This window comes from Asparagus officinalis, chromosome 7, assembly GCF_001876935.1.
Source record: "Asparagus officinalis chromosome 7, Aspof.V1, whole genome shotgun sequence".
Taxonomy (NCBI): domain Eukaryota; kingdom Viridiplantae; phylum Streptophyta; class Magnoliopsida; order Asparagales; family Asparagaceae; genus Asparagus; species Asparagus officinalis.
Window position 1 is genome coordinate 23597909 of NC_033800.1, and position 22509 is coordinate 23620417.

At 36.0% G+C, this 22509-nt stretch overlaps 2 protein-coding genes across 3 annotated transcripts in view; one reads left to right on the top strand and one right to left on the bottom strand.

Moving 5' to 3' along the window:
• LOC109848501 (short integuments 2, mitochondrial) overlaps positions 1–16281 on the bottom strand; it is a 17029-nt gene extending 748 nt beyond the window's left edge. Inside the window, exons 1-7 of one of the 2 annotated variants that reach the window (XM_020418016.1) lie at positions 16042–16281; positions 15108–15212; positions 14707–14784; positions 4873–5014; positions 4695–4762; positions 2666–2762; positions 866–1083 (exon numbers count right to left, since the gene is read on the bottom strand). In XM_020418016.1, the coding sequence (XP_020273605.1) occupies positions 866–1083; positions 2666–2762; positions 4695–4762; positions 4873–5014; positions 14707–14784; positions 15108–15212; positions 16042–16206 (873 nt within the window). In that variant the 5' untranslated portion in view covers positions 16207–16281. Of the gene's footprint in view, positions 1–865; positions 1084–2665; positions 2763–4694; positions 4763–4872; positions 5015–14706; positions 14785–15107; positions 15213–16037 lie in introns of both variants that reach the window. The other variant, XM_020418017.1, reaches the window with a different exon arrangement.
• Positions 17485–22319, top strand: LOC109849977. Its single transcript, XM_020419873.1, has 6 exons — positions 17485–17686; positions 17810–17860; positions 17965–18016; positions 19472–19530; positions 21201–21246; positions 21911–22319. The coding sequence occupies exons 1-6, from the start codon at positions 17621–17623 to the stop codon at positions 22039–22041; spliced, it is 405 nt and encodes a 134-aa protein (XP_020275462.1). The 5' UTR covers positions 17485–17620; the 3' UTR covers positions 22042–22319.

A 22509-nucleotide genomic window follows, 5' to 3' on the forward strand; every position in this document is an offset into this window, starting at 1 on the left:
TTCTAGTACTAAGATACCAAATTAAATGCGCTATAAGTGTTGCACATAACAAAAAACGTTTACAACACTCCTATAGGGGATCCAATGAGATGGTTCACACCCAAGTAATTGACTATCTTCAGTTAAGACGTATTAATAAGCAAACTGCAGTCAATAATATATCAAGAGAGTAGCATCACACTACCACAAGAGAAGTTCTATGGGTGTTCTATGTGGCTATATGGATGGTATATTCTGAATTCACTGTAAAATGCACGAATCACGTCAACATGTTACTGGAAGTGATAATCACACAATACCTCGATATAGAAAACATCAGAACTATTTACTCGTCTCCTTCTTCTGGGTATTGATTCTTTAAGCGAAGTTCCGCTGCTTATCTTGGAATCAGATGAAGATTCTTCAGTTTGCACTTTGTTCAATCGCTCCCAGTGTAACGGTGTTTTACGAGTATTCAATATAGCCAGTAAATATTTTGCCAGACGTTCTTCACCTACTATAGAATCTTTCACCGCTCCTGCATGAATAAAATGTTATTAATTTAATGATATATCCAATAGTGTTTGTATGTGGTTGAAAGCTCGGCCTTAAAGCTCAAGTAACTGAGTGCAAGAAAAGGTTCTCTCTCTCTCTCTCTCTCTCTCTCTCTCTCTCTCTCTCTCTCTCTCTCTCCCTTGACTATCTTCAGTTAAGACGTATTAATAAGCAAACTGCAGTCAATAATATATCAAGAGAGTAGCATCACACTACCACAAGAGAAGTTCTATGGGTGTTCTATGTGGCTATATGGATGGTATATTCTGAATTCACTGTAAAATGCACGAATCACGTCAACATGTTACTGGAAGTGATAATCACACAATACCTCGATATAGAAAACATCAGAACTATTTACTCGTCTCCTTCTTCTGGGTATTGATTCTTTAAGCGAAGTTCCGCTGCTTATCTTGGAATCAGATGAAGATTCTTCAGTTTGCACTTTGTTCAATCGCTCCCAGTGTAACGGTGTTTTACGAGTATTCAATATAGCCAGTAAATATTTTGCCAGACGTTCTTCACCTACTATAGAATCTTTCACCGCTCCTGCATGAATAAAATGTTATTAATTTAATGATATATCCAATAGTGTTTGTATGTGGTTGAAAGCTCGGCCTTAAAGCTCAAGTAACTGAGTGCAAGAAAAGGTTCTCTCTCTCTCTCTCTCTCTCTCTCTCTCTCTCTCTCTCTCTCTCTCTCTCTCTCTCTCTCTCTGCCAGACGTTCTTCACCTACTATAGAATCTTTCACCGCTCCTGCATGAATAAAATGTTATTAATTTAATGATATATCCAATAGTGTTTGTATGTGGTTGAAAGCTCGGCCTTAAAGCTCAAGTAACTGAGTGCAAGAAAAGGTTCTCTCTCTCTCTCTCTCTCTCTCTCTCTCTCTCTCTCTCTCTCTCTCTCTCTCTCTCTCTCTCTCTCTCTCCCCCTCTCTCTCGTGGTGGGACACGTTTCTCTACAAATTGACATTAGAGTGCAAGAAAAGGTTATCTCTCTCTGTCTCTCATGGTGGGACACGTTTCTCTACAAATTGACATTACAATCATAAACAGAACTCCAAGAAATGAACAGATCTAAATGAGAGGTATTAAAAAGTACATACCATTAGCTCCTATAAAAAAAAAATTAGACCTCAACTAGATTATACACTTAAAGAGCATCCGTCTCCATCTATTATTTGGAAAAGTAAATACGAAATAAAATATTACCACCTAAATGCAGAGTTTGGATACTCTCTCCGTGGTTCGCACTCGGAAGGTTACCAATTAGCAATCATATCTGTAAATCATAAATACATATATTACCATGATTCTCACAATTTAACTTTAATACTTCAATGCAGAAAATGTTTGACGTAGTCTCATCCCATGTTATCTCCCTGTCCACTTCAACCTACACTGCATGGTATTGCTCAACCAACTTTTCTATGCCTTGTGTATCTCCAACCGTATTTCCAGCTTTTCCATAACTCAACTTTTGGATCTAGCAGCCACATAATCTTCACAGTATACTACCAATGAATGGTATCAACTATTCATGAGTCTTGACTCCGTGTCATTGCTAGCATTCTGCAAACTAGTGGTAACACTAATTTTCTCTTACAAGATTGTAGGTATTTAATGATATCATCATTACTCATAGTACCTCCAATAGGGCATGTATACCTGACTTCAGTGGTTCTGTTAAGTTTCAATGCCTAAGAATTAAGATTGCTCTTAGCTTTATTAGAGCACCCACATAATCATCTATGTACAGTATACAAACTGTTAAATGAGCTACCGTAAGTATGAAGGCTTGTTGTTGCACATGAATTACATACTTCTAATACTCTTCTATGGTTAATTAGATACCACGATAATTATCTAATTTCAAATAACATTTTAGTTGTGCATGATTCAGATGCAGCTTGAAGATAAGATAGAGGTGGTCGGCTGAGGGTGGATCCAAAAAGTCCCGAGAGATCAGGTGGTTACATCAAAAAAAATTATGTTTAATTGTAAGGGAATAACAAGGCAGTTTTTTTTTTTTTTTGGTTCTTTTAATGTTGTGATGCTGATCAAAGAAATGTAATACATTAAAAAACAATTTTGTTGCTGATAATTACAAACAGAGCTGCAAACATACCTGTCAAAGCAAGCTTCAAACCAGTTTCCATGTCAGGAATGCTTGGCACCAGCACACCTGGTGTATCAAGTACATATATGCTTGGCTGGTTTGCGATCTGTGGACAACCTTCCAGTGTAGTTACACATGTACATATTATACTAGATAAACAGGATAATGTCAACATGTTAACATTGATCACAGCACTCAACAAACATTTTAAACTAGTAAGTTCTCTTTAATTGTCAATCAAGAAAGAAAAGAAAGGACCACTGTCTATAACATTAACATGATAGCAAATATCTTATTTGCAACTATCTCATCTACTTGCACGTATCTGCTATCATACTAATGCTATATACAGTGGTTCACATAAAATCATCCACTGAAAGAATTAGCATATAAACCGTCCAAATATTGCCATATTAGTAGCATGTGCACACATGGACAGCAAGCAACGCATTGTTTCTTTAATAACTTGTCTTCTGTTTTGTCAAAACAATGTCAAGTGCCACTGCATTATCGGTCATTCTTCATTAGTTATAGAAATCATGAAACTTCTGTGCAGAAGGTTTCTTTAAACATAAAAGTGGGCCGTGTTCAGCAAAATATACGTAGTACAGATGGTTTGATGATGAATTTCAGTCATATATGACATTGAACTTTTTTGGAAACCCAAAGCTTGTAACATGCTGGACATTTCTCAATTTTGTCCTAAATGATAAAATAAATTTGAAAATTGGTGTGGACTGCTTAAGCCACATATTAAACCCTTTTCGGTTTTCAGTCACTTACTTTGATATGAATTAAATTTATATTATAAATTCAGAGATTTATACTGATAAGTGATAACACTGGTTTCTTAAACATCAATAGTATATTTCTCAGCATAAGAGGCTTTACACATTAATCTACTTTAAGTAAGATAAAAGATCAGGACCTTCGCTAAATATCACCACTGAGATTGCTGCCTTTTCTCCTTGCATTTGGTTTCCCAATCGGGAAAAGACTCCATGGAAAGATTGCCCTAAATCTACAAGACTACAATCACTAACCTAACACCACACTTGAACAGGAAAATATTAATAAGTGTGGGGCTTTTCTTGACATAAATCGAGATCCGTAGAAGATTGGGAAGCCGTCTTACTAGCTTTGCAGATTAAGCTCATGGAACCAGCTGGCATTAAGCAAGAAGATAGAAGATGGAAAGAATGTGATATAATTGCTATAGGGATTGCGTCATTAGCACTCAACTCTAGGGCACAAGGTAAAAGCCAAAGATAAAACACACTTGTCAAAACTTACCAAGGGACAACAGCAGAGTATTATTCATCATTTGATAAAATATATCTAGCCTATTATCAAAAACCAATATACTTTTATTCAAGATGAAACACACATGAGGAGATGGAGGACGATCTTTATCTGCACGAATAGCATGCAGCGTGTCCTAGCTAGAAAGAATTTACTATTACAATATGACCATGTAGTATACAACAATCATGCATTGTAGAATCAAAATTAAATTCAGTTACTGAATTAAACCTGCATATGTTGTACTAGGAATGAAAAGCAAACACAATCTGTACTTGCATATATGCAGAGCATAACCGCAACAGATAAAGCTACAAAATAGCTGAAATAATAACCTGCATATCAGATTGCTGACCTATACAAAGCATACATGTCAGGAAATGATGCTTACAGGACAGACAAATGATAAAGAGCTCAAATAGAATTTCCAACTAAGGTCAATCTTGTTTATATTAGACGTTTTTTTACCAATCTCTTTGTTTTTCTCAGGATTTAAAGTATTTGTTTATGCTTGAGAACATTTCAAGCTACACTCCTCCAGTGGCAAATAATCAAATCATGAGATGCCACAAAAGACAGAATCAATCAATATCTCATGCATAAATTTCCACAATTAAAATCTACTAAACACAATAATACAGCTTATAGGAAAAATGATTATAGAAAGGAAAAAATATATGGAAAATTATTCAGTTGGGTTAAAATATAAACATAAGGGAATAAGATTGTAAATGACCTTAAATCCAGCAATATCTTGTGTGACACCCGGCAATGGTCCAACAGTAGCTCGTTTTATCTTCTGCACTAAGAGAACAGCAAAATGCTGCTAACTCATCTCATAAACTAAGTACAACATAATCACTTTAATGCTTTCTAAAAATTAGTGGATTGCATATCTTATAAGTGTATTTTACCAGGAAAGCGAGAAGTCGCAATCTGATGGATGGAATTAATAAGAGCTGACTTGCCAACATTAGGAACCCCAACAACTATAACAAGAAGCGTAGGCTCCCTAGTGATCGCTTCCTTCAGTTTCAATTCCACGAGTGAGAGGAGCTATCCAATATAAACACAGATCACACTGATATAGTCAGGATGTAGAACGACATAGAAAAATGGATTATCTAGAATCATCACGAACAAACAAAGTGAACAAAGAAAAAAACAGTTCATGTAGCAAAGAAGCATGATAGTCGAAACATCTTTTAGGATATTAGGATTTTGATTATAGTACAAGATAGTGTTTGTCCCCTTGCCTACAAAAGACAACTCATTAAGTAAGGATTTAGTTTATGTAGAACTTTATTTGATTTGGATTATTTTTTTACAGCCTAATTCTTACATAAATCTTTCGTTTTAATAAAATTAGGATCCTTCCCTATTAACTAGGACTTTAGTGATCATGTAAGTCTATGAAGTCCTAGACCTTTCTTCAGTTAAGAAAAAGGATTATCTTTACAAAAAAATTATGAGGCCTTTGAAAAATGGTGCAATCTTCTTCCCATTTTTTTCTATGCGATGAGTTCTTGGGTGTAAAACTGTATACTTTTATAAATTGTTAAATTTAAAAAAGAAACGTGTGGAGCTTCTACATTTCATCCTTTTTCCGCATACTCATGAATTCCTCTCTCCATCATTTCCTAAACAAATTATCATAATTCACATCCTTAGATATTAATTTATGCATACAAACATTTCAACGGCACTAATATACCTAATTTATAAAAGTTAATTTATGACAAGGAGTTTGGTGAAATCAAAATGTAAAAAGAATGTCTAAGTGGCTGACAGACTCTGTCAATCTGGTAATGTTGCTCCTTCCAGAATTGAATTAATCAATTTGAGCCAACCAAAACTATTTAGGAACAAAGTCTCTGTTGATGTGGATGCTGGTTCCTAGCAAATGGTTCCATGATCTAAATCTGACAAGCTTGTTATCTATTTTATTAACAAAATTATACGTCTTTGCATAAATGATAAACTTTATCCTAGTATTTAATTATGTCGCTGAAGTTGGGTTCATATGATTTATATCCATACTGATAGAGGTTAGATTGAATTAGATGATTATCATGGTAATCTTCTAGACGAATACAAGATGACTTCTTTCAAAATTCTCCCTAAATCATCCTTAACTAGATAGGTAGTTGCTAAGACAAGAGAAGATAAACTGAGAGAGGAAGAAGCTGATGTACATGAGATGTACTAGACAAGAAGCACTACTTGGAGAAGAGTGGCCAAAGGAGACAAGAGAGAGGGCAAGAGAGGAGAGGGCCAGTGTTGAAGAAGGTGTCGGTTCCTCCTCTTCATGGCTGATTATAACCATTAAGCAATAACCGTTTAAAGAATGATATCTTTAAAAGCATGAAAAGTGAAAAAAGGAATATGATCTTGACATGGAAGTTCAAAGAAATATTCTTCGGAACAAATGCTCAAACTAGCAAAAGTTACTTGTAAAACAACTTAAATAAGATGAGACTTTGCAGATAGCAGGATCTTGTTTTCACTTTTTTTATGTTCTTGGGTGTTGTTTTGCGAGGAAGGGGCTCTTCTCAAATTAAGATGTGAGAGGGGAGATATCGAAAACTTAAGCAATATAAGCAAACATCATTGATTATCTAACTACTGGCAAAGAGCAAGCGAATACCAAACAGAGAAGTCACATTCCGCCGTAACTCCATCTAGATTTGTCATATGAAACAAATTTACTTCGGCTGCTACCACTCTTAAGGGTGCGTTTGGCTACACGCTGGGCATTCTTTTAAATATCCCAGATATATCAGATATATTGGTCAATATATCCTTTTAGAAGGCTCACCGTAAAATGATACGGTCTAAATATCCTTTGTCGCTTTTTGGCTTGAGCAATATATCATGAATTTTCCCATATTTCATGTGAGATTTCGTCCTAAAAATAGATTGAAATGCTATAATGCTGATTTGAACTTATGATTCAACTAAGATCTAATCCCGAACAATATATGCTTATGTAAATAATTGAGAAGAAGAATTAGAGCTCAATTTAGCCTAATTCTTTTGCAAAAGTTTTCCAAAAGATATCACCTACCCCACAGCTTGACCCGTTAGTGCACCAAGTATGAACATCTATTGTTACGACCCAAAAATCACCAAGTATTAATCTCCATTAAGCAGTGTTTTAAATGTCGGCCGTCATGTTGGACATGTTGGACGACATGTCAGATTTAGGGGCCAACCGACACGACATGGAGCTTTTCAATGTGTATTGCGTTTTTAGGATTCATGTCGGATATATCAGGGGACATGTCGGATATGTCGGACGGATATATCGGGGGACATGTCGGCTATGTCGGGCGATTTTTCAGTCTAAGAAATTCGCTGATTTTTTTGTTATGCTTATCTAATCGGGTTTGTGTTTAAATTCCTGATTGTCTTAATGTTACTTCCAATGATAAAACCCGATCAATTTGGGGAAATGAAAAAAAAAGATCAAAATTATTTATGTCGCTTCTCTTCTCTCTCTCGTTCGACATCTCATCAGTCTCTTCTCCGAGTTGTTCCTTCCACATCTATATTGGGTGATCTTCTCTCTCCCTAACTATCAACATCGGGCTCCTCTTTTCTTACTTCTTTCAACATCAACCTTAAGCATCATAAGTTATTTTTTTTTTTTATATGCTTAGACAATAGAATTTATTAAGTATGTTTAGATTCCATTTATGATATTTATATTACACATATGCACACCATCCAATATGACAATCCGATATTTTTTGTCTCTCGATATTCCCGATTTTCGCTGACATGAATTTTAGCCGTCCGACATAAACCCAACATCTAACATTTAAAACCTTAGTATATATACATTATCCGATATGAGACCCCAATATTTATTAAGTATCTCCAACACATCCCCAATTCTGCCATTTACTGTGGAAGTTTTTCGTTCAACATATCCCCAACATATGATATTTAGAACAATGCTTGTTGGTTAAACAATGCATGTACAACTACATGTCTCTGTAAGTACAAATACCGAAGATGCAATCCACTGTTTGGACAGCTTTACTCTTTGTTAGAATACAAAAATATAACCATCAATCCTCACAACTTCGAAGTTTCAGTGTGTCGAGAATCTAGGAGATTAGTATTAGGTTTGTTATTTTTTAAAATATTTGGTATGATAGCAGATAAGTATTGATTATATTTGATTTAGTTATTGATTATATTTGATTTAGTTTGTTAGTGAAAGGCTTTATCTTTTCTTTTAAATTAATAAGTGGTTGAGATTCTGTAAAATAATCTCAACCCTCTTAGGCTATTTATTCAGCTATGTACGTTTGCTTGAGGGATAATAAAAACATTCTGAGTTTCTCCCTTCTCAAAGCCTACATGGTATCATAGACTCTGGTCTGACCGAAGCTATGGTGCAGTACCAATTTGGCCAATTTGGAACTGCTTTCACCGGAGCCAACAGCAGCTCAGTTTCCTCGGGAGAGCAGGTTGTCAGTACGACGACCATGCCTATAATCTCAGGAGTGGATCCTTCGGCTACATCATCAGGCAATACGTGGCAATTGACCACCCACAAGTTGAACAGTAAAAACTACCTAGAATGGGCCCAAATCGTCAAGCTTGTAATTGATGGAAAAGGGAAACTTGGACACCTGATTGGTGAGGTGAAGAAACCAACAGATGATGATCCGAATCTCAAGATTTGGAGATCGGAAAATTCCATGGTTACTGTCTGGCTTATTAACTCAATGGAACCGGCGATCGAAAAACCATTTCTTTTTATTCCTACCGTAAAAGAAGTATGAGAGGTTGTCCGAGATACGTACTCTGATTTGGAAAATCCCTCACAAATTTTTGCCCTCAAAACGCGACTATGGAAAGTGAAACAGGGAGATCGTGAGGTTACTGTATACTACAACGAAAAGGTTACATTATGACAGGAGCTAGATCAGTGTTATGAGGAGGAATGGGAAAGCTCCAAGGATAGCGTTCAACACTTAAAGAGAGAAGAGGATGAATGAGTTTACATGTTTCTGACAAGCCTAAACCGGGAATTAGACGAAGTCAGTGGTAGGATTTTAAGCAGGAAACCTCTCCCGAATATCAGGAAAGTCTTTTCTGAGGTTCGAAGAGAAGAAGCTCGACGACATGTGATGATGACCGGGGCAGAAGCTACTTCAGAAACGGAGTCTTCGGCCTTGTTCTCTAGAGGTCCGGAACCTAGAGGTGAAAAGAGGAGTTCCAGACGTGTTGATAAGCCTTGGTGTGATCATTGTAAAAGGTCTTGGCACACCCGTGATACCTGCTGGAAGCTGAATGGAAAACCTCCAAATTGGAAGAGGAAAGGAGTTAATCGGGCATTCCAAGCCTCAGATGATCAGAATCGTCACTCTTCTACAGAACAACTCCCGTTCACAAAGGAACAATTGGAGAATGTATGCAAACTGCTTCAATCCACCAATCTACCTGTAAAATCTTCTTCTCCTTCCTGTTCCCTAGCCCAGAAAGGTACTCTTTTTTTCTACTGCCTTGATAAGTGCCCAACCGGATACTAATCACACTGGATTATAGATTCCGGGGCAACTGACCACATGATCGATTTTCAAATTTGTTTCTCTTATAATCCATCTGTAGGGAGTCAAAAAATAAAAATAGCAGATGGGTCTCTTTCAGCTATACATAGAAAATGTTCAATTGTTATTTCACCGCATATCACCCTCCATGATGTCCTTCATGTCCCAAATCTTTCTTGTAATCTTGTGTCTATCAGTAAACTAACACATGATTTGAAATGTCAAGCTCACTTTTTCCCTACTCATTGTGAATTTCAGGAACCGACTCGGGGAAGACGATTGGCAATGCTAAACAAAAGGGTGGACTTTATTTCCTTGAAGATGGATCGACCTTGACAGGACAAGCCCTAGCCACTTGTTTCAATTCTAGTTCTGTTACTAGTGAAAATAAAATTATGTTATGGCATCTAAGGTTAGGACATCCTAGTTTTCATTATCTAAAGTATTTGTTTCCAAATTTGTTTATCAATAAAAATCCATCTTTTTTTCACTGTGGTATTTGTGAACTAGCCAAACATCAACGCACTTTTTTCCTGCACGTCCATATAGACCATCAGAACCATTTTCTGTCATTCACAGTGACATTTGGGGGCATCTAGGATTGCCACATTATCTAGTAAGAGATGGTTTATAACTTTTATTGATGATCACACGAGGGTAACTTGGGTGTACTTATTGAAAGATAAATCTGATGCAGAACAAACTTTCAAAGATTTTCATAACATGATAAAAACCCAATTTCAGGCTAAGATAAAAGTGTTTCGAAGTGATAATGGTACAGAATATTTCAAAAAAAATTGGGAGAATATTTTGTAGAAAATGGGATTGTTCATCAAAGCACTTGTGTTGATACCCCTCAGCAAAATGGAATTGCAGAGAGAAAATAAGCATCTGCTTGAAATTGTAAGAGCTCTACTTTTTACAACAAAGGTTCCAAAATATTTGTGGGGAGAGGCTGTTCTTACAACCACTTTTTTAATCAATCGAATGCCATCAAGAGTTTTGCAATTTCAAACACCAATGCATATTTTTACAAATTGTTTCACTACATCTAGACTTATATATAGCATTCCTTTGAAAAATTTTGGATGCAAAGCCTTTGTTCATAATCATAGTCATAATCGTGGAAAACTTGATCCAATGACGAAAAAGTGTGTTTTTGTTGGTTACTCACCAACTCAAAAAGGTTACAAATGCTTTGATCTCATTAATCGAAATTTTTTGCATCTATGGATGTTACCTTTTTTGAAACACAAAAATATTTTGTGGATGCTCATCTTCAGGGGTTGAATGAAAGTGAAGATGAGTTGTTTTCATAAATCATTGGTAGTAAGCACACAACATTAGATTCTAAGAATGAAAGTGAAGATGAGTTGTTTTCAGAAATCTTTGGTAGTGAGCACACAACATTAGATTTTATCTCCACATTGAACATCCCAAACACTAAAAAAACCGAACATACATAAGACCGTGTAGGCTCAACCATTGCAGGAAAAGATGCTGATTCTGTTACAGAAGGGTCACAACCAGCTGATTTTGAACTGGCAGATTCGGCTAGATCACTAGGAATACACTTAGCACTGAAGGACCAGGACTTAATTCAGTTAATACTGATGTTGTTTTAATCCCTGGTCCTCTTACTCAGAGTGAAAACAATGTAGTACCTGACCTAGATACAAGGGTGTTAGAGCATGAAAACTCTAGGACAAACCTTCCAATGCCATCACAAGTTTTGCAGGATCCAGAATTGTGTGTGAAACCAAGTGGTACAGAGATAGGACTTCGTGTCTACTCAAGGTGGAAAATTTTTCAAGGAAAAAAGGGTCCACCACCAGCAAAGTCATGACTCCAAACCGAAGGAGGTTTCCTCTTCAAAGTCGTCAGCTATACCTAACTCTTGTGATAGTGATCATTTAGATATTCACATTGCTCATAGAAAAGGTGTTCGTTCATGTACCAAACACCCCTTGTCTAAATTTGTTTCCTATGACAAACTATCCCCTTCTTTTCTTACGTTTACCTCACAACTTTCCAGTATAGAAATTCCAAGGAATGTGCAGGATGCTTTAATTGTTCCGGAGTGGAAGGAAGCTATTCTTGAAGAAATGAAGGCTCTGGTTACTGGTTAGAAACGGAACGTGGGAAGTAGTGGACCTGCCTGAAGGGAAAAAGACTATGGACTGTAAATGGGTATTTACAGTCAAGTACAATGCAGATGGATCGTTAGACAAGTACAAAGCGAGACTTGTAGCAAAGGGGTTTACTCAGACCTATGGGATTGACTACTCTGAGATATTTGCGCCGGTTGCCAAGCTTAACACAGTGAGAGTGCTTCTTTCAATTGCAGTAAATCTTGACTGGCCCCTTCAACAACTTGATGTATAGAACGCCTTCTTAAATGGTGATTTAGAAGAAGTCTACAGAGAACCTCTACCTGGGTTTGATAGGAAATTTGGCTCTAAAGTTTGCAAGTTAAAAAAATCCTTGTATGGTCTCAAGCAGTCACCCAAGTCATGGTTTGAAAAATTCACACAATTTATTAAGAAGCAAGGGTATATGCAAAGTCAAACTGATCATACTCTATTTATCAAGTTCACAAGAAGAAGGGTTGATGTCTTAATTGTGTGTGGATGATATAATACTCACTAGGGATGACATAATGGAGATGGACAGACTCAAGAAGAACTTGGCATCTGAATTTGAAATAAAAAATTTAGGGTCGTTGAAGTATTTTCTTGGCATAGAGGTAGCTCAATCAAAGCAAGGAATTGTAGTCTCCCAATGAAAATACATACTTGATCTCTTACAAGAAACGGGTATGAGTGGATGCCGACCATCTGAGACACCTGTAGAGGCAAATGTAAAACTTGGGGATAGTGAAAAAAGGATTCGAATTGATACCGCAAGTTACCAAAGATTGGTTGGTAAGCTAATCTACTTGTCGCACACAAGACCGGACATAAGACCGGACATAGCCTTCGCAGTAAGTGCAGTGAGCCAATTCATGCATTCTCCATACGAGGAACATCTAGATACAGTTTATCGGATCCTCAGATATCTGAAGAGTACTCCTGGTAAAGGATTGTTTTTCAAAAAGAATGAACAGCGAGGAGTTGAAGTCTACACCGATGCAGATTGGGTCGGATCGATAGTTGATCGACGCTCTACCTCTGGACATTGCACGTTTGTCTAGGGCAACCTCGTCACTTGGAGCAGTAAGAAGCAGAATGTTGTTGCTAGAAGCAGAAGCTGAATTTCGAGCTATGTCACATGGAGTATGTGAAATGTTGTGGCTCAAGCGTGTCCTAGAAGAATTAAGGAGACCAGTTAACTTACCCATGAAGTTGTATTGTGACAACAAAGCTGCCATTAGCATTGCACACAATCCGGTACAACATGACAGAACGAAACATGTGGAGATTGATAGACATTTCATAAAGGAAAAACTTGATACAAAGATCATATGTCTTCCTTTTGTCCAAACAACTCAACAAGTTGCAGATGTACTTACTAAAGGGCTTTTAAGACCAAATTTTGAACTCATGATAGGCAAGTTAGGCATGATAAATATCTATGCTCCAACTTGAGGGGAAGTGTCAAGAATCTAGGAGATTAGTATTAGGTTTGTTATTTTTTAAAATATCTGGTATGATAGCAGATAAGTATTGATTATATTTGATTTAGTTTGTTAGTGATAGGCTTTATCTTTTCTTTTGAATTAATAGCAGATAAGTATTGATTATATTTGATTTAGTTTGTTAGTGATAGGCTTTATCTTTTCTTTTGAATTAATAAGTGGTTGAGATTTTATATTTGATTTAGTTTGTTAGTGATAGGCTTTATCTTTTCTTTTGAATTAATAAGTGGTTGAGATTCTGTAAAATAATCTCAACCCTCTTAGGCTATTTATTCAGCTATGTACGTTTTCTTGAGGGATAATAAAAACATTCTGAGTTTCTCCCTTCTCAAAACCTACACAGTGTAATGGTTAGGACCTTTGACATGGTATCAAAGTACCTCAAGTTCAAATCTCAGCGGTCACGAAATTAAAAGAATTTTCTAAATATTAACACCACTGCGTGAATCCAAGTTTCGGCCATAAAGAGGACCCTCAACCTGGGGAGCATGTTAGAATATAAAAATATAACCCACAATCATTACCACAGCTTCGGAGTTTTGGTGTAATGGCTAGGGACTTTTACACTCTCCAAGGAAATAACTAAATTATAATCGATTTTAACTAATAACAATTCTTCATCCTATTTTTTAGAAGTTCTGTAGCAAAAATATGATAAAGAAGCCACTGCTACCATCTTCTGATGTGACTACAATCAAGCACACATTCCAATGTTTACTTGATGCAGCATTCAAGTTTAGTGCAGCTCCAACTACAGAAAAAAAACGCAACAAAACACTAACTTCGAGTTTTGGATGTAATTTGAACAACATGTTACTCCAGCTAACCCGAACCAAATATACCCAAAGTGGCAAACATCATGTCCTAAATTTACACTGGAAAAATATAAGATCATTTTTATTCATATCTATGAATGTGATAGAGAATGAAGTAATTATAATACAACACAATGACAAACATCGTTTTATCCCACCATATTGCAGTATGATCATCACCATCATTCAAAACCCTTTTCTTTTGTCCAATCAAAAGTCAATGTGGAGCACTAGTTGAAGCAGGGAACTCCACAGTATGCGTGATTAAGGTTTTATCCTGATAACTGACAACTCGCGTCAATTTATAAAAAGTTTAGACAAATTCATGGAATAGAAAATTATGGAAATAAAGCCTGATGATAGAAGCAGAAAAACGAATTGCAGTAAATTCCTTCGTGTGTACAGTCATACGTTTACGCAATGTCGTAGCTACATGCTGAAATTCACTAGACTAGGCAAGAGTCAAGAAAAGTAGCAAGAATAATAACTGTTTTCACAAAAAGAAGTACTGAATATGCAAAAGATATCAAAAAAGAGGAAAATAGAACTAATATTGCAGTAGATGCTTATGAGAAGAAAAAAGATGTGATATCTGTGACAGATAAACATATGTGTTAGCATTTTGGATTGACAAAACAAAGCATAAGCCAAAATAACTAATAGTATTACATAATTATTAATTGATACTATCAACTCATCAGTAAGATTTGAAATAACTACAAGCAGTACCTGGTTGACAGAACTTTTGCTGTGCGCATTAATTGAAAGGCAATCCTGGTTACACGACTCAAAATGTTGTATCCAGCGCTGCAAGATTTTAGGAATAAAATGTCTAATAGACAAGATGCTGTGATGTAGAATATTGGTAAAACTGAACGAAACAAGGATTGAACTGAAAATAGCAAACCCTGGTGAGAAAATAAAGTCAAGCAGTAACCAAGTGGCAGAGTAATAATATACCATAACGTTAGTTATTAAGATTAAACCAAGACGTCTCCCATAAAATGATTCGAAATCCTATAGTTTAGTGATGAGTCAGTGTCAAATTCTTTATCAAGCAAACTTAGGAGAAACCCCCTAAAGCCTAAGGATGAGAAAGGAAGGGGGGTAAATAAAGGGAAAGAACTTACAAGCATTATGTTGGGATTGGCAAGATCCTTCTTGTTTAGAGCAATTATGCGCCTCTTGTGTGAAAGCACTTGTTGAAGATCCTCATTTGCAGAAGATATCGGTATCTGTCCGAATTAGTTTCAAAATTTTAAAAACAATCCCTAACAACATAAAAGAAACACGCATTTGAAAATAAACAAAGCATCCACATAGTAAGCTTACCAAGGATATATGTTCAGTTAATAAATGGAGATATCGTAAAATTTCACCAAATCCTCTTTAACCCAAAAAAACCTTTTTAGTTAAAATTTCAGCTACAGTAACTGGAGCAACTTAGATAGAAAACTTAAGTACTCTAACTCGCCTCCTAAATTATCAATTTGAATGTTTTCCCTTTAAATTGTAATATGGGCCCAATGTGGTCATTTTGTGAGCTGACAGACGTATCAAAAAATGTTCCGACTACATTTGGCCTAATTTTTTTATTTTAATCCTTTATACGTTTTTGGAACTGGAAAAATCTTTCTTCAAGTTGCAGGTTGTCAACTTATTGATCTGTTAAATTTGATAGGCTAAGGGAGAAAATAGGTAAACTGATACTTTGAGGGGAAGTTGAGAGTTCACCAATACTTTAAAGGGGATTTGCCTGTTTTAAAGATTTAAACTTTATTAGTTGAAAAATCTCGTTTAATCCTTTTCATTAGACCCAAGTAAAAAAGAAAGGTAGGTATTAGTACCAGTAACCTATTTATTGTTGAACCTAACATAAAATTATTCTTACTTGTTAAGAGTTTGCCGGGAGTTAGTTATTTTGTCCTTCTCTAATTTGCAAGCCTGGGTTCTTTACTTCAATTTCACTCATTCATCTACAATTTTCATGGAATTTAAGTAAAATGAACCCACCCCACCCCCCCAAAAAAAAACTCCCACTTTTAGCAACGACAATAAACTCACTCGGCCGTCGCGGACTTCGACGACGAGGTCGGCGAGCTTGAGGCGGTCACGGATGGCGCGAGTGGCGGCGGCCATGTGACCGGGGAACCAGTTGATGACGCCGCCGCCGCGTTGAATCCCATCTCGGCCACCCTCTTCCCTATCCACGACGAGTAAACCCGCCATCGTAGTGGGTTTAGTTAGGGTTCAAGGGATTTAGCAGCGGGTTTGGGTTTGTGACTGACTGGTGAAGGATCGGACGCGGATCTCTTCGTATTTAAACCCGTGGGCTTCTAGGATACGTATACTCGATCCAGTTGATAAACGATAGTTACGATACCGTATATAAATCCACTTATTATTATAATATTATTGAATTGCGCACTTAAATGCTCTAAAAGTTCCCCTATTTTCAACTCGAGCATAAAAGTACCCTAAAGTATTTGAGCTTTGCAGATAAATGATCTGTAGTTAAATGTTCTTTATCCAAAAATATCATTTAACAGAGGGTAGTAAAAAAAACTTTAATGAACTTAGGGATATTTAAGCAGGTCGTTTTCGGGTATTTGTATGCAATATTAGGTAGACAAGAAGACGTCAACATGCAATATTGATTTAAACACGAGGGCACGAACGTGCAATAATTTTAAACTTTAGGGTATTTATTTGCAACGCTTAAATACTTCGAGACATTTTAGTTCACGATCTAAAATAGAGGACTGTAGAGTGCAATGTTGTTAACACAATAGGTTATTTAAGTGCAATTTAGCCTTTATTATTTGATGACTTTTAGCGATGCTTGAATGTTTGCGAATAAGCAAACCAGAACCAAATATAATTTATTAATTAAAATTAACACTAAGGGCAAAAAAAATCCAGTTCAATCATGAAGAAGATAATCTAAAGAGGCCCGAAACTTTATCATGCTCTTCTTAGTGAAGGTAAACGGACTTCTCACAAGAGGAAGATAAAACTACCCTTATAATTTTACAATTCGCCCCCTATAATTTAAACATTTGCTCTCTAATTGAATTTTAGCCCATTTAAATTGAGAATTTAGCTAATTCGTTAGGAATAATATTTTGTAATACTATATTTAATTTATTGTCAAAATAATATTATATTTTGATTTTAAGGTAAATAGATATTTGTCCTCCCCTCTCTCCCCAAGAAAGTTTTTCTGAACCCGTCATTGCTAAGAAGAGAAGGGAAATTTTGTAAGTTTAGGGGGAGTTACGTGAGACACCCAATGTTCAGAAAAAAGGTATTTGTGGGAAAATTAGAGAGGTTTCATGTGAAGGCCGCAAAGTTTTTGGGGGCTCTTGTGAAGTTTACCCAAAAGAATACCTCACACTGTCACATATCCTGAAAACCCAACTCCAAAATTCAAAACGGATCCGGGTCTAGATCATCGACTACAAGATCCGACCCAAACCCGACCCATTTACTGCCTTATATTCTCATCATCTCGACGACCTTCTCGGTAGGGGATCCATCGCCTCTCCTCTCTGTAGCGATATCGACCCTTTTTTCTGAAACCCAAAATTTTTATTTAATTTTATATAAAACCTAATTTTTCAGAGTGTAAGAGAGATCGGCCATGGAGGATCAAAGCTCTCGCCCTACTACGTGCCCTCACTGCGCTGGCCCTCTTTCAAAAGACATGGTATCTTTCTATCTTTTTTAATCCTCTCTCTCTCTCTCTCTCTTTCTCTCTCTATCTTTCTCTCTCTGTTTTTTTTTTTATTTTCCATCATGATTCCCTGAAACCCATTTGAATTCATGGAAGGAGACGAGCAGGTGGACTGTTGCCCCCTTGATCCGAGATAGTTTCTCTATGGTACGAGATCTTGTATTGTTGGGTTTCGTTTATGGAATTAGTAATTTGATTTACTTATTTATTTAACTTTTGCCTTATTTGCGATGTTTGTGTCATGGGTTTAGATTGGTTCTGCCGTTGGTGCAACAGCTAGCGCATTCTATGGATTTAATCATGGTATGCTTTGTTCTCCTTAAATTGACTGGAACTGGAAGAAAATTAAATAGGCTTAATCGCACTTATATACACCAACTTGATTTTGGCAGCAATTGTGTAAGTTTTTAAAACTTGCACCTAAATGCCCTCAAGTTATGCAAACTTGAAGGTATTTAAATGCAATCTCTAGAAATTTTAGGGTATTTAAGTAAAAGTTTTAAAAACTTTTGGGTATATAAGTGTTAAGTTTTAAAAACTTGAGGGTATTTTAAGTGCAAGTTAAAAAGCTTTTAAGGTATGTGGGTGTGTGTTTTAAAAACTTTAGGTATATGAGTGCTGCCAAAAACAAGTGAGGGTATATACGTGCAAAGTAAGGGAAACTATAGGGTGTTTAAGTTCAGTTAAGCCTATTAACTATTGTAAGTTCAGGTTGTTAAGGGTCTGTGTTTCTCTTTGTGTATTGAAGTTGTTTTTATTGATGAACAATAGCCTGTTAATTTTCTTAGCGAGACATGCGTAGTTTTCTTCTTTGAACACTAACATTTGGATCTGCTCTAATGTCAGGGGAGTTGGATAAATTGTTTATAGCGTGGAATTTTATGTGACTATTGAGTCTATTGTATATGTTGTTAAAACTGTTTAGAGTAAATTTTGATATGTTCTTTAAAAGACGTTCTGTAATTGACATCAATGACATGTAAATAGATAAATAAAGCTATAGAAAAACAATGTAACAGAAAGTATCATGGATTGTTAGTTTAATACCATAAGTAATAATATTTGTCTTCTAGTATTCATCTTTTGATTTTGGAAACAAAAATTAGAATACTGGAATTAGAGCTTGTTGTGAGGATGTTGGTCTCTTTTGGAAATTCTAGCTACTTCTGACTTGAGGAGCAGAGTGTTTAGGTGGGCTGAAAATTATGTACTTAGGAGTATATGGGCTGAAATTTATGTATCTTGGGGTAAATACCATAACTAGTAATAAAAATCATAGAACGAACTGTAGAGGAGAACATTTTCAAAGAAATTACAAGGGGATCAGTTCATAGATCACATTCTAGACTTTTTGATTGAGTTCCAGAAGATTAAATACAATATGAGGTCAGATACTTTATGTGGGAGTAGAAAAAGTAAACCTGGTTTTGCTTCTAAATGTTTACAATATGAAATTAGATGTCCTGTGGTCCTGTTTTTTCCTCTTATTTGCCTGTGTAATTATTTTTTCTGCATGACAATTTGTCCGTTTTGTATCACATGGTGCATTATTCTTGATTTGAAATGTTTTGTTCTATTTTGAAAGTTGTGAGAATAAAATGTAATTCTAAAATTGAGCTAGAAAATACGAACTGTAGTTCCTTCTTTTTTTGTCTAAAAATACTCAACAACTGTTATGGTTCTTCTATGTAAACATTTTGTTAATATTTGTGAAATAACTGACATAAAGATTACATGAACTTTTTAATTCTGTTGCAGCTATGCCTATTGTGAGGAGATATGTTAAAGGGCCGATGTGGGTGCATTTCTTTATTGGTGTAAGCATATTAATTTTTTACCCTCCCTTTTATGGGTATATTTTAGTTTTGTACAACCTTCTGTTCTAGTATGTTTAAAGATCCATCTTATCCATCAGGTTGCTTCTCGGTCTTCAGTAGATCACCATTCAGTTCCTTTTCTGTTGCTTGTCCTCTCGTATACAAGCACATCATATAGATCAACTGTTATCACCTTTTAATCTATCTTCTTCCCTTTTTGTGGTGGTGGTGGTGGGGGGAGGGGGGTGAGGGGGCGAGGCAAACATCTTTTGAGCATCTTTATGGCTTAAAATTATACCAAGCAAGAAGAAAAACACACTTAAGAACCTGTTTTTACTGAAAGTCACTCCATATCACTTTCTTTGCTTAAACATCATGGAGTCGCTGAATGCATTTTGAGATAAAGAGGGCGACTAATGAAGGAGCAGCTACCTGTTACACTGCCTTGTGTAATGCATTACAGAAGAGGGAGGTTGCTAATGTATTCATGAAGCAAAATCAGGGCCTTTTGATGAAGGCTTGTCAATGAACGGTAATGTACTGATAGTTCAAATTTGAGTTGAACGTGCCGTAATTTTTTGCCTAGTGGGTCAAATTTTGAGTTAGCAGTAGCTGTTTCCATATAGTCAAGTGCAGTCTGGAAAGTTACTTGTAACTGATATGTACAGAATATTTAGATTGGATTTTGACCTATCCAATTGAAAACTAACCTCCCTGTTAATTTCATATTGATTTTGATCAGATATTCATCTACAGAGATGTCACATGATAAGAGAGGGAATGAAATAGAGGACGTACTGGAGAAATCACGATTAGTATCCGGAAGCGATCATGCTTTACTTGTCCTTGCGACCTTTAATCTCTCGAATACTTCCTTGCGCACCCGTTAAGGGCTGGTGGGATGAATGAGATTGATGGCTATGGATATACTTGACCTTTTCTAGTTAAAAATTGAATGTTAAAAGGTCCACGATAGAAATGGATTTTAGTTAGCCATTAGGTTTACATTGGGGAAGTAGGTTTGAGATAGTAAAAGTAGTTGGTATCCAAGCCTAGACTTGGTTTGAGTTTTATAACAGTTCCCTGCAACTTGTAACTTAGTTGTAGGTTGAAGCTTTGACATGAGCAGCTGTGGAAGTGATAGCATGGCATTTTTCCCAATCTAGAATTCTGAGTATGCAATGTTGTAATGTTCGGTTATATATGTGGCTTTGCAAAGTTTTTTTTTTACATGTGTTTCAACTTCTCTACTTATTCATGTTAGTAATTGATTCAAGAATCATATCCATTTGATTATTAGTGTTGCATCAGCTGTTATATTACTATAAAATTTCAAGAATCATATCCATTTGATTATTAGTGTTGCATCAACTGTTATATTACTATAAGATTTCATCAGTTTTTGATGTAAGCTTCATCAAATTTTGATTACTAGTATTGCACAAGTTACTTATATTTCTATGTAAAATCTGGATTTCTTTTGCATTGGCAAAAACAAGGGCTAATTGGCCTTTGATGTATATTCTTTGAATCTGAATGTCAATTGGAGAATGGTTGTAGTTGGTCAGAACATTACTTCCACTTTTACTTTTGTATCACTTAACACGTTTATTTGGCGGTAGACATAGCAAAGAAATAACCACATTTCTCTTGTTTATTGACTTTTGTAGGCTCCTCCTGTCATCGTCTTCTCTTCTGCATGTGCTGGATTGGCAGGTAACATATCTTTTTTTCTTTTTTCTTTTTTCTTTCCTTCATAGATTTTACACCTTCTGCTTCTAGCAAATAAAATATATCCACATATTTATACTATATATATTACATTGACATCCACATATACATATTATATGCATTAGATTTCCATTATTATAAAAGAATGATCCTTTCAATGCTACTTATCATTCAACCTCATAAGATAGTATTCTTTAGAATGATGGCTCGTGGTCCTTGGGCTATATAGTGCATCCAGAGTGCAGTTAGAGACTGAAATGTACTTATCGAACATCAACTTTATCCTCTTGATAAGCTTTGCTTCTTGAGGATAACCTTTTAACCTTAAAAAGGAAAATCTCCTACTGGGATAACTTCTGTTCTGCAACTCGATATAAAAGGATAAAAAGTGTAGGAAGCCTTTTTGCCAAATTTGATCAGCATCATAGTTAAGCCCTTATATGTTGAATCACCTATGATAGCGATCGATATTTTCCATCAGTATTTCCACTGCAATCAGAGCCCAAGTTCTCAATCATTTTATAGCAGCATCTCAGAGGGTGTTTATTGTTTAGCATCGATATTTTCCATCTTTCCTAATTTCAACTCAAACTATGTATGAGCTTTTGAGCGCATGCAGACTAATCTAGTACCTGTTGATGCTGTGTAGGTGGTGCTGTTCCTGCTCTAGCGCAATTGGTGTCCTCATCATACCATGCAGCCACTTCATCCCCTTCACTTGCTCGCTCTGGTGCCCAAGACGACAGCATGCACAAAACAAGAAACTCTTCTCCTCTGTAGCTTATTTCTTCTTTTTGCCTGTCTGATGCTTATCAATCTTTTATAAAGGAATGGATGAAATCCTGAAGTTATCATCTTCGAGCTTTTCACAACAATGTTTATATTTTGTCTTCCGGCTATACGTGCAGCTTTGCTGTCTATAATTCTGAGAACATCTTTGTAAATGGATCTTATATTTGCCCTCGTGGTTAAATTGACCCTTTATTTTCTTTAGATATGAAAATACAACCATGTATTTTAAATCCCAATAATAGCTGAAATGTGATGGGTTTGCTAAATCTTGAAGTCCTAAATTTTCTGAGTAGTAAATAAGTTGGTTTATCTGCCAACACAGAGACAGGGGTACCCATCAAATGCTGGCAGAGGAGCTAATGCTAGATCAGCTCATTTCTTGCCAATTTGGAGACGAAATCAGATCAGAACATGAAATGATGAGAACAAGTCCGCTGACACTACGCCTGAAGGATT

Excerpts from the sequence above, each read along its gene's own strand:
- LOC109849977 (XM_020419873.1), top strand. The coding sequence starts at position 17,621 with ATGGAGGATCAAAGCTCTCGCCCTACTACGTGCCCTCACTGCGCTGGC. Across the intron at positions 17,861-17,964 it reads TCCGAGATAGTTTCTCTATG|ATTGGTTCTGCCGTTGGTGC; the intron begins GTACGAGATCTT and ends TCATGGGTTTAG. Across the intron at positions 19,531-21,200 it reads GGGTGCATTTCTTTATTGGT|GCTCCTCCTGTCATCGTCTT; the intron begins GTAAGCATATTA and ends TGACTTTTGTAG.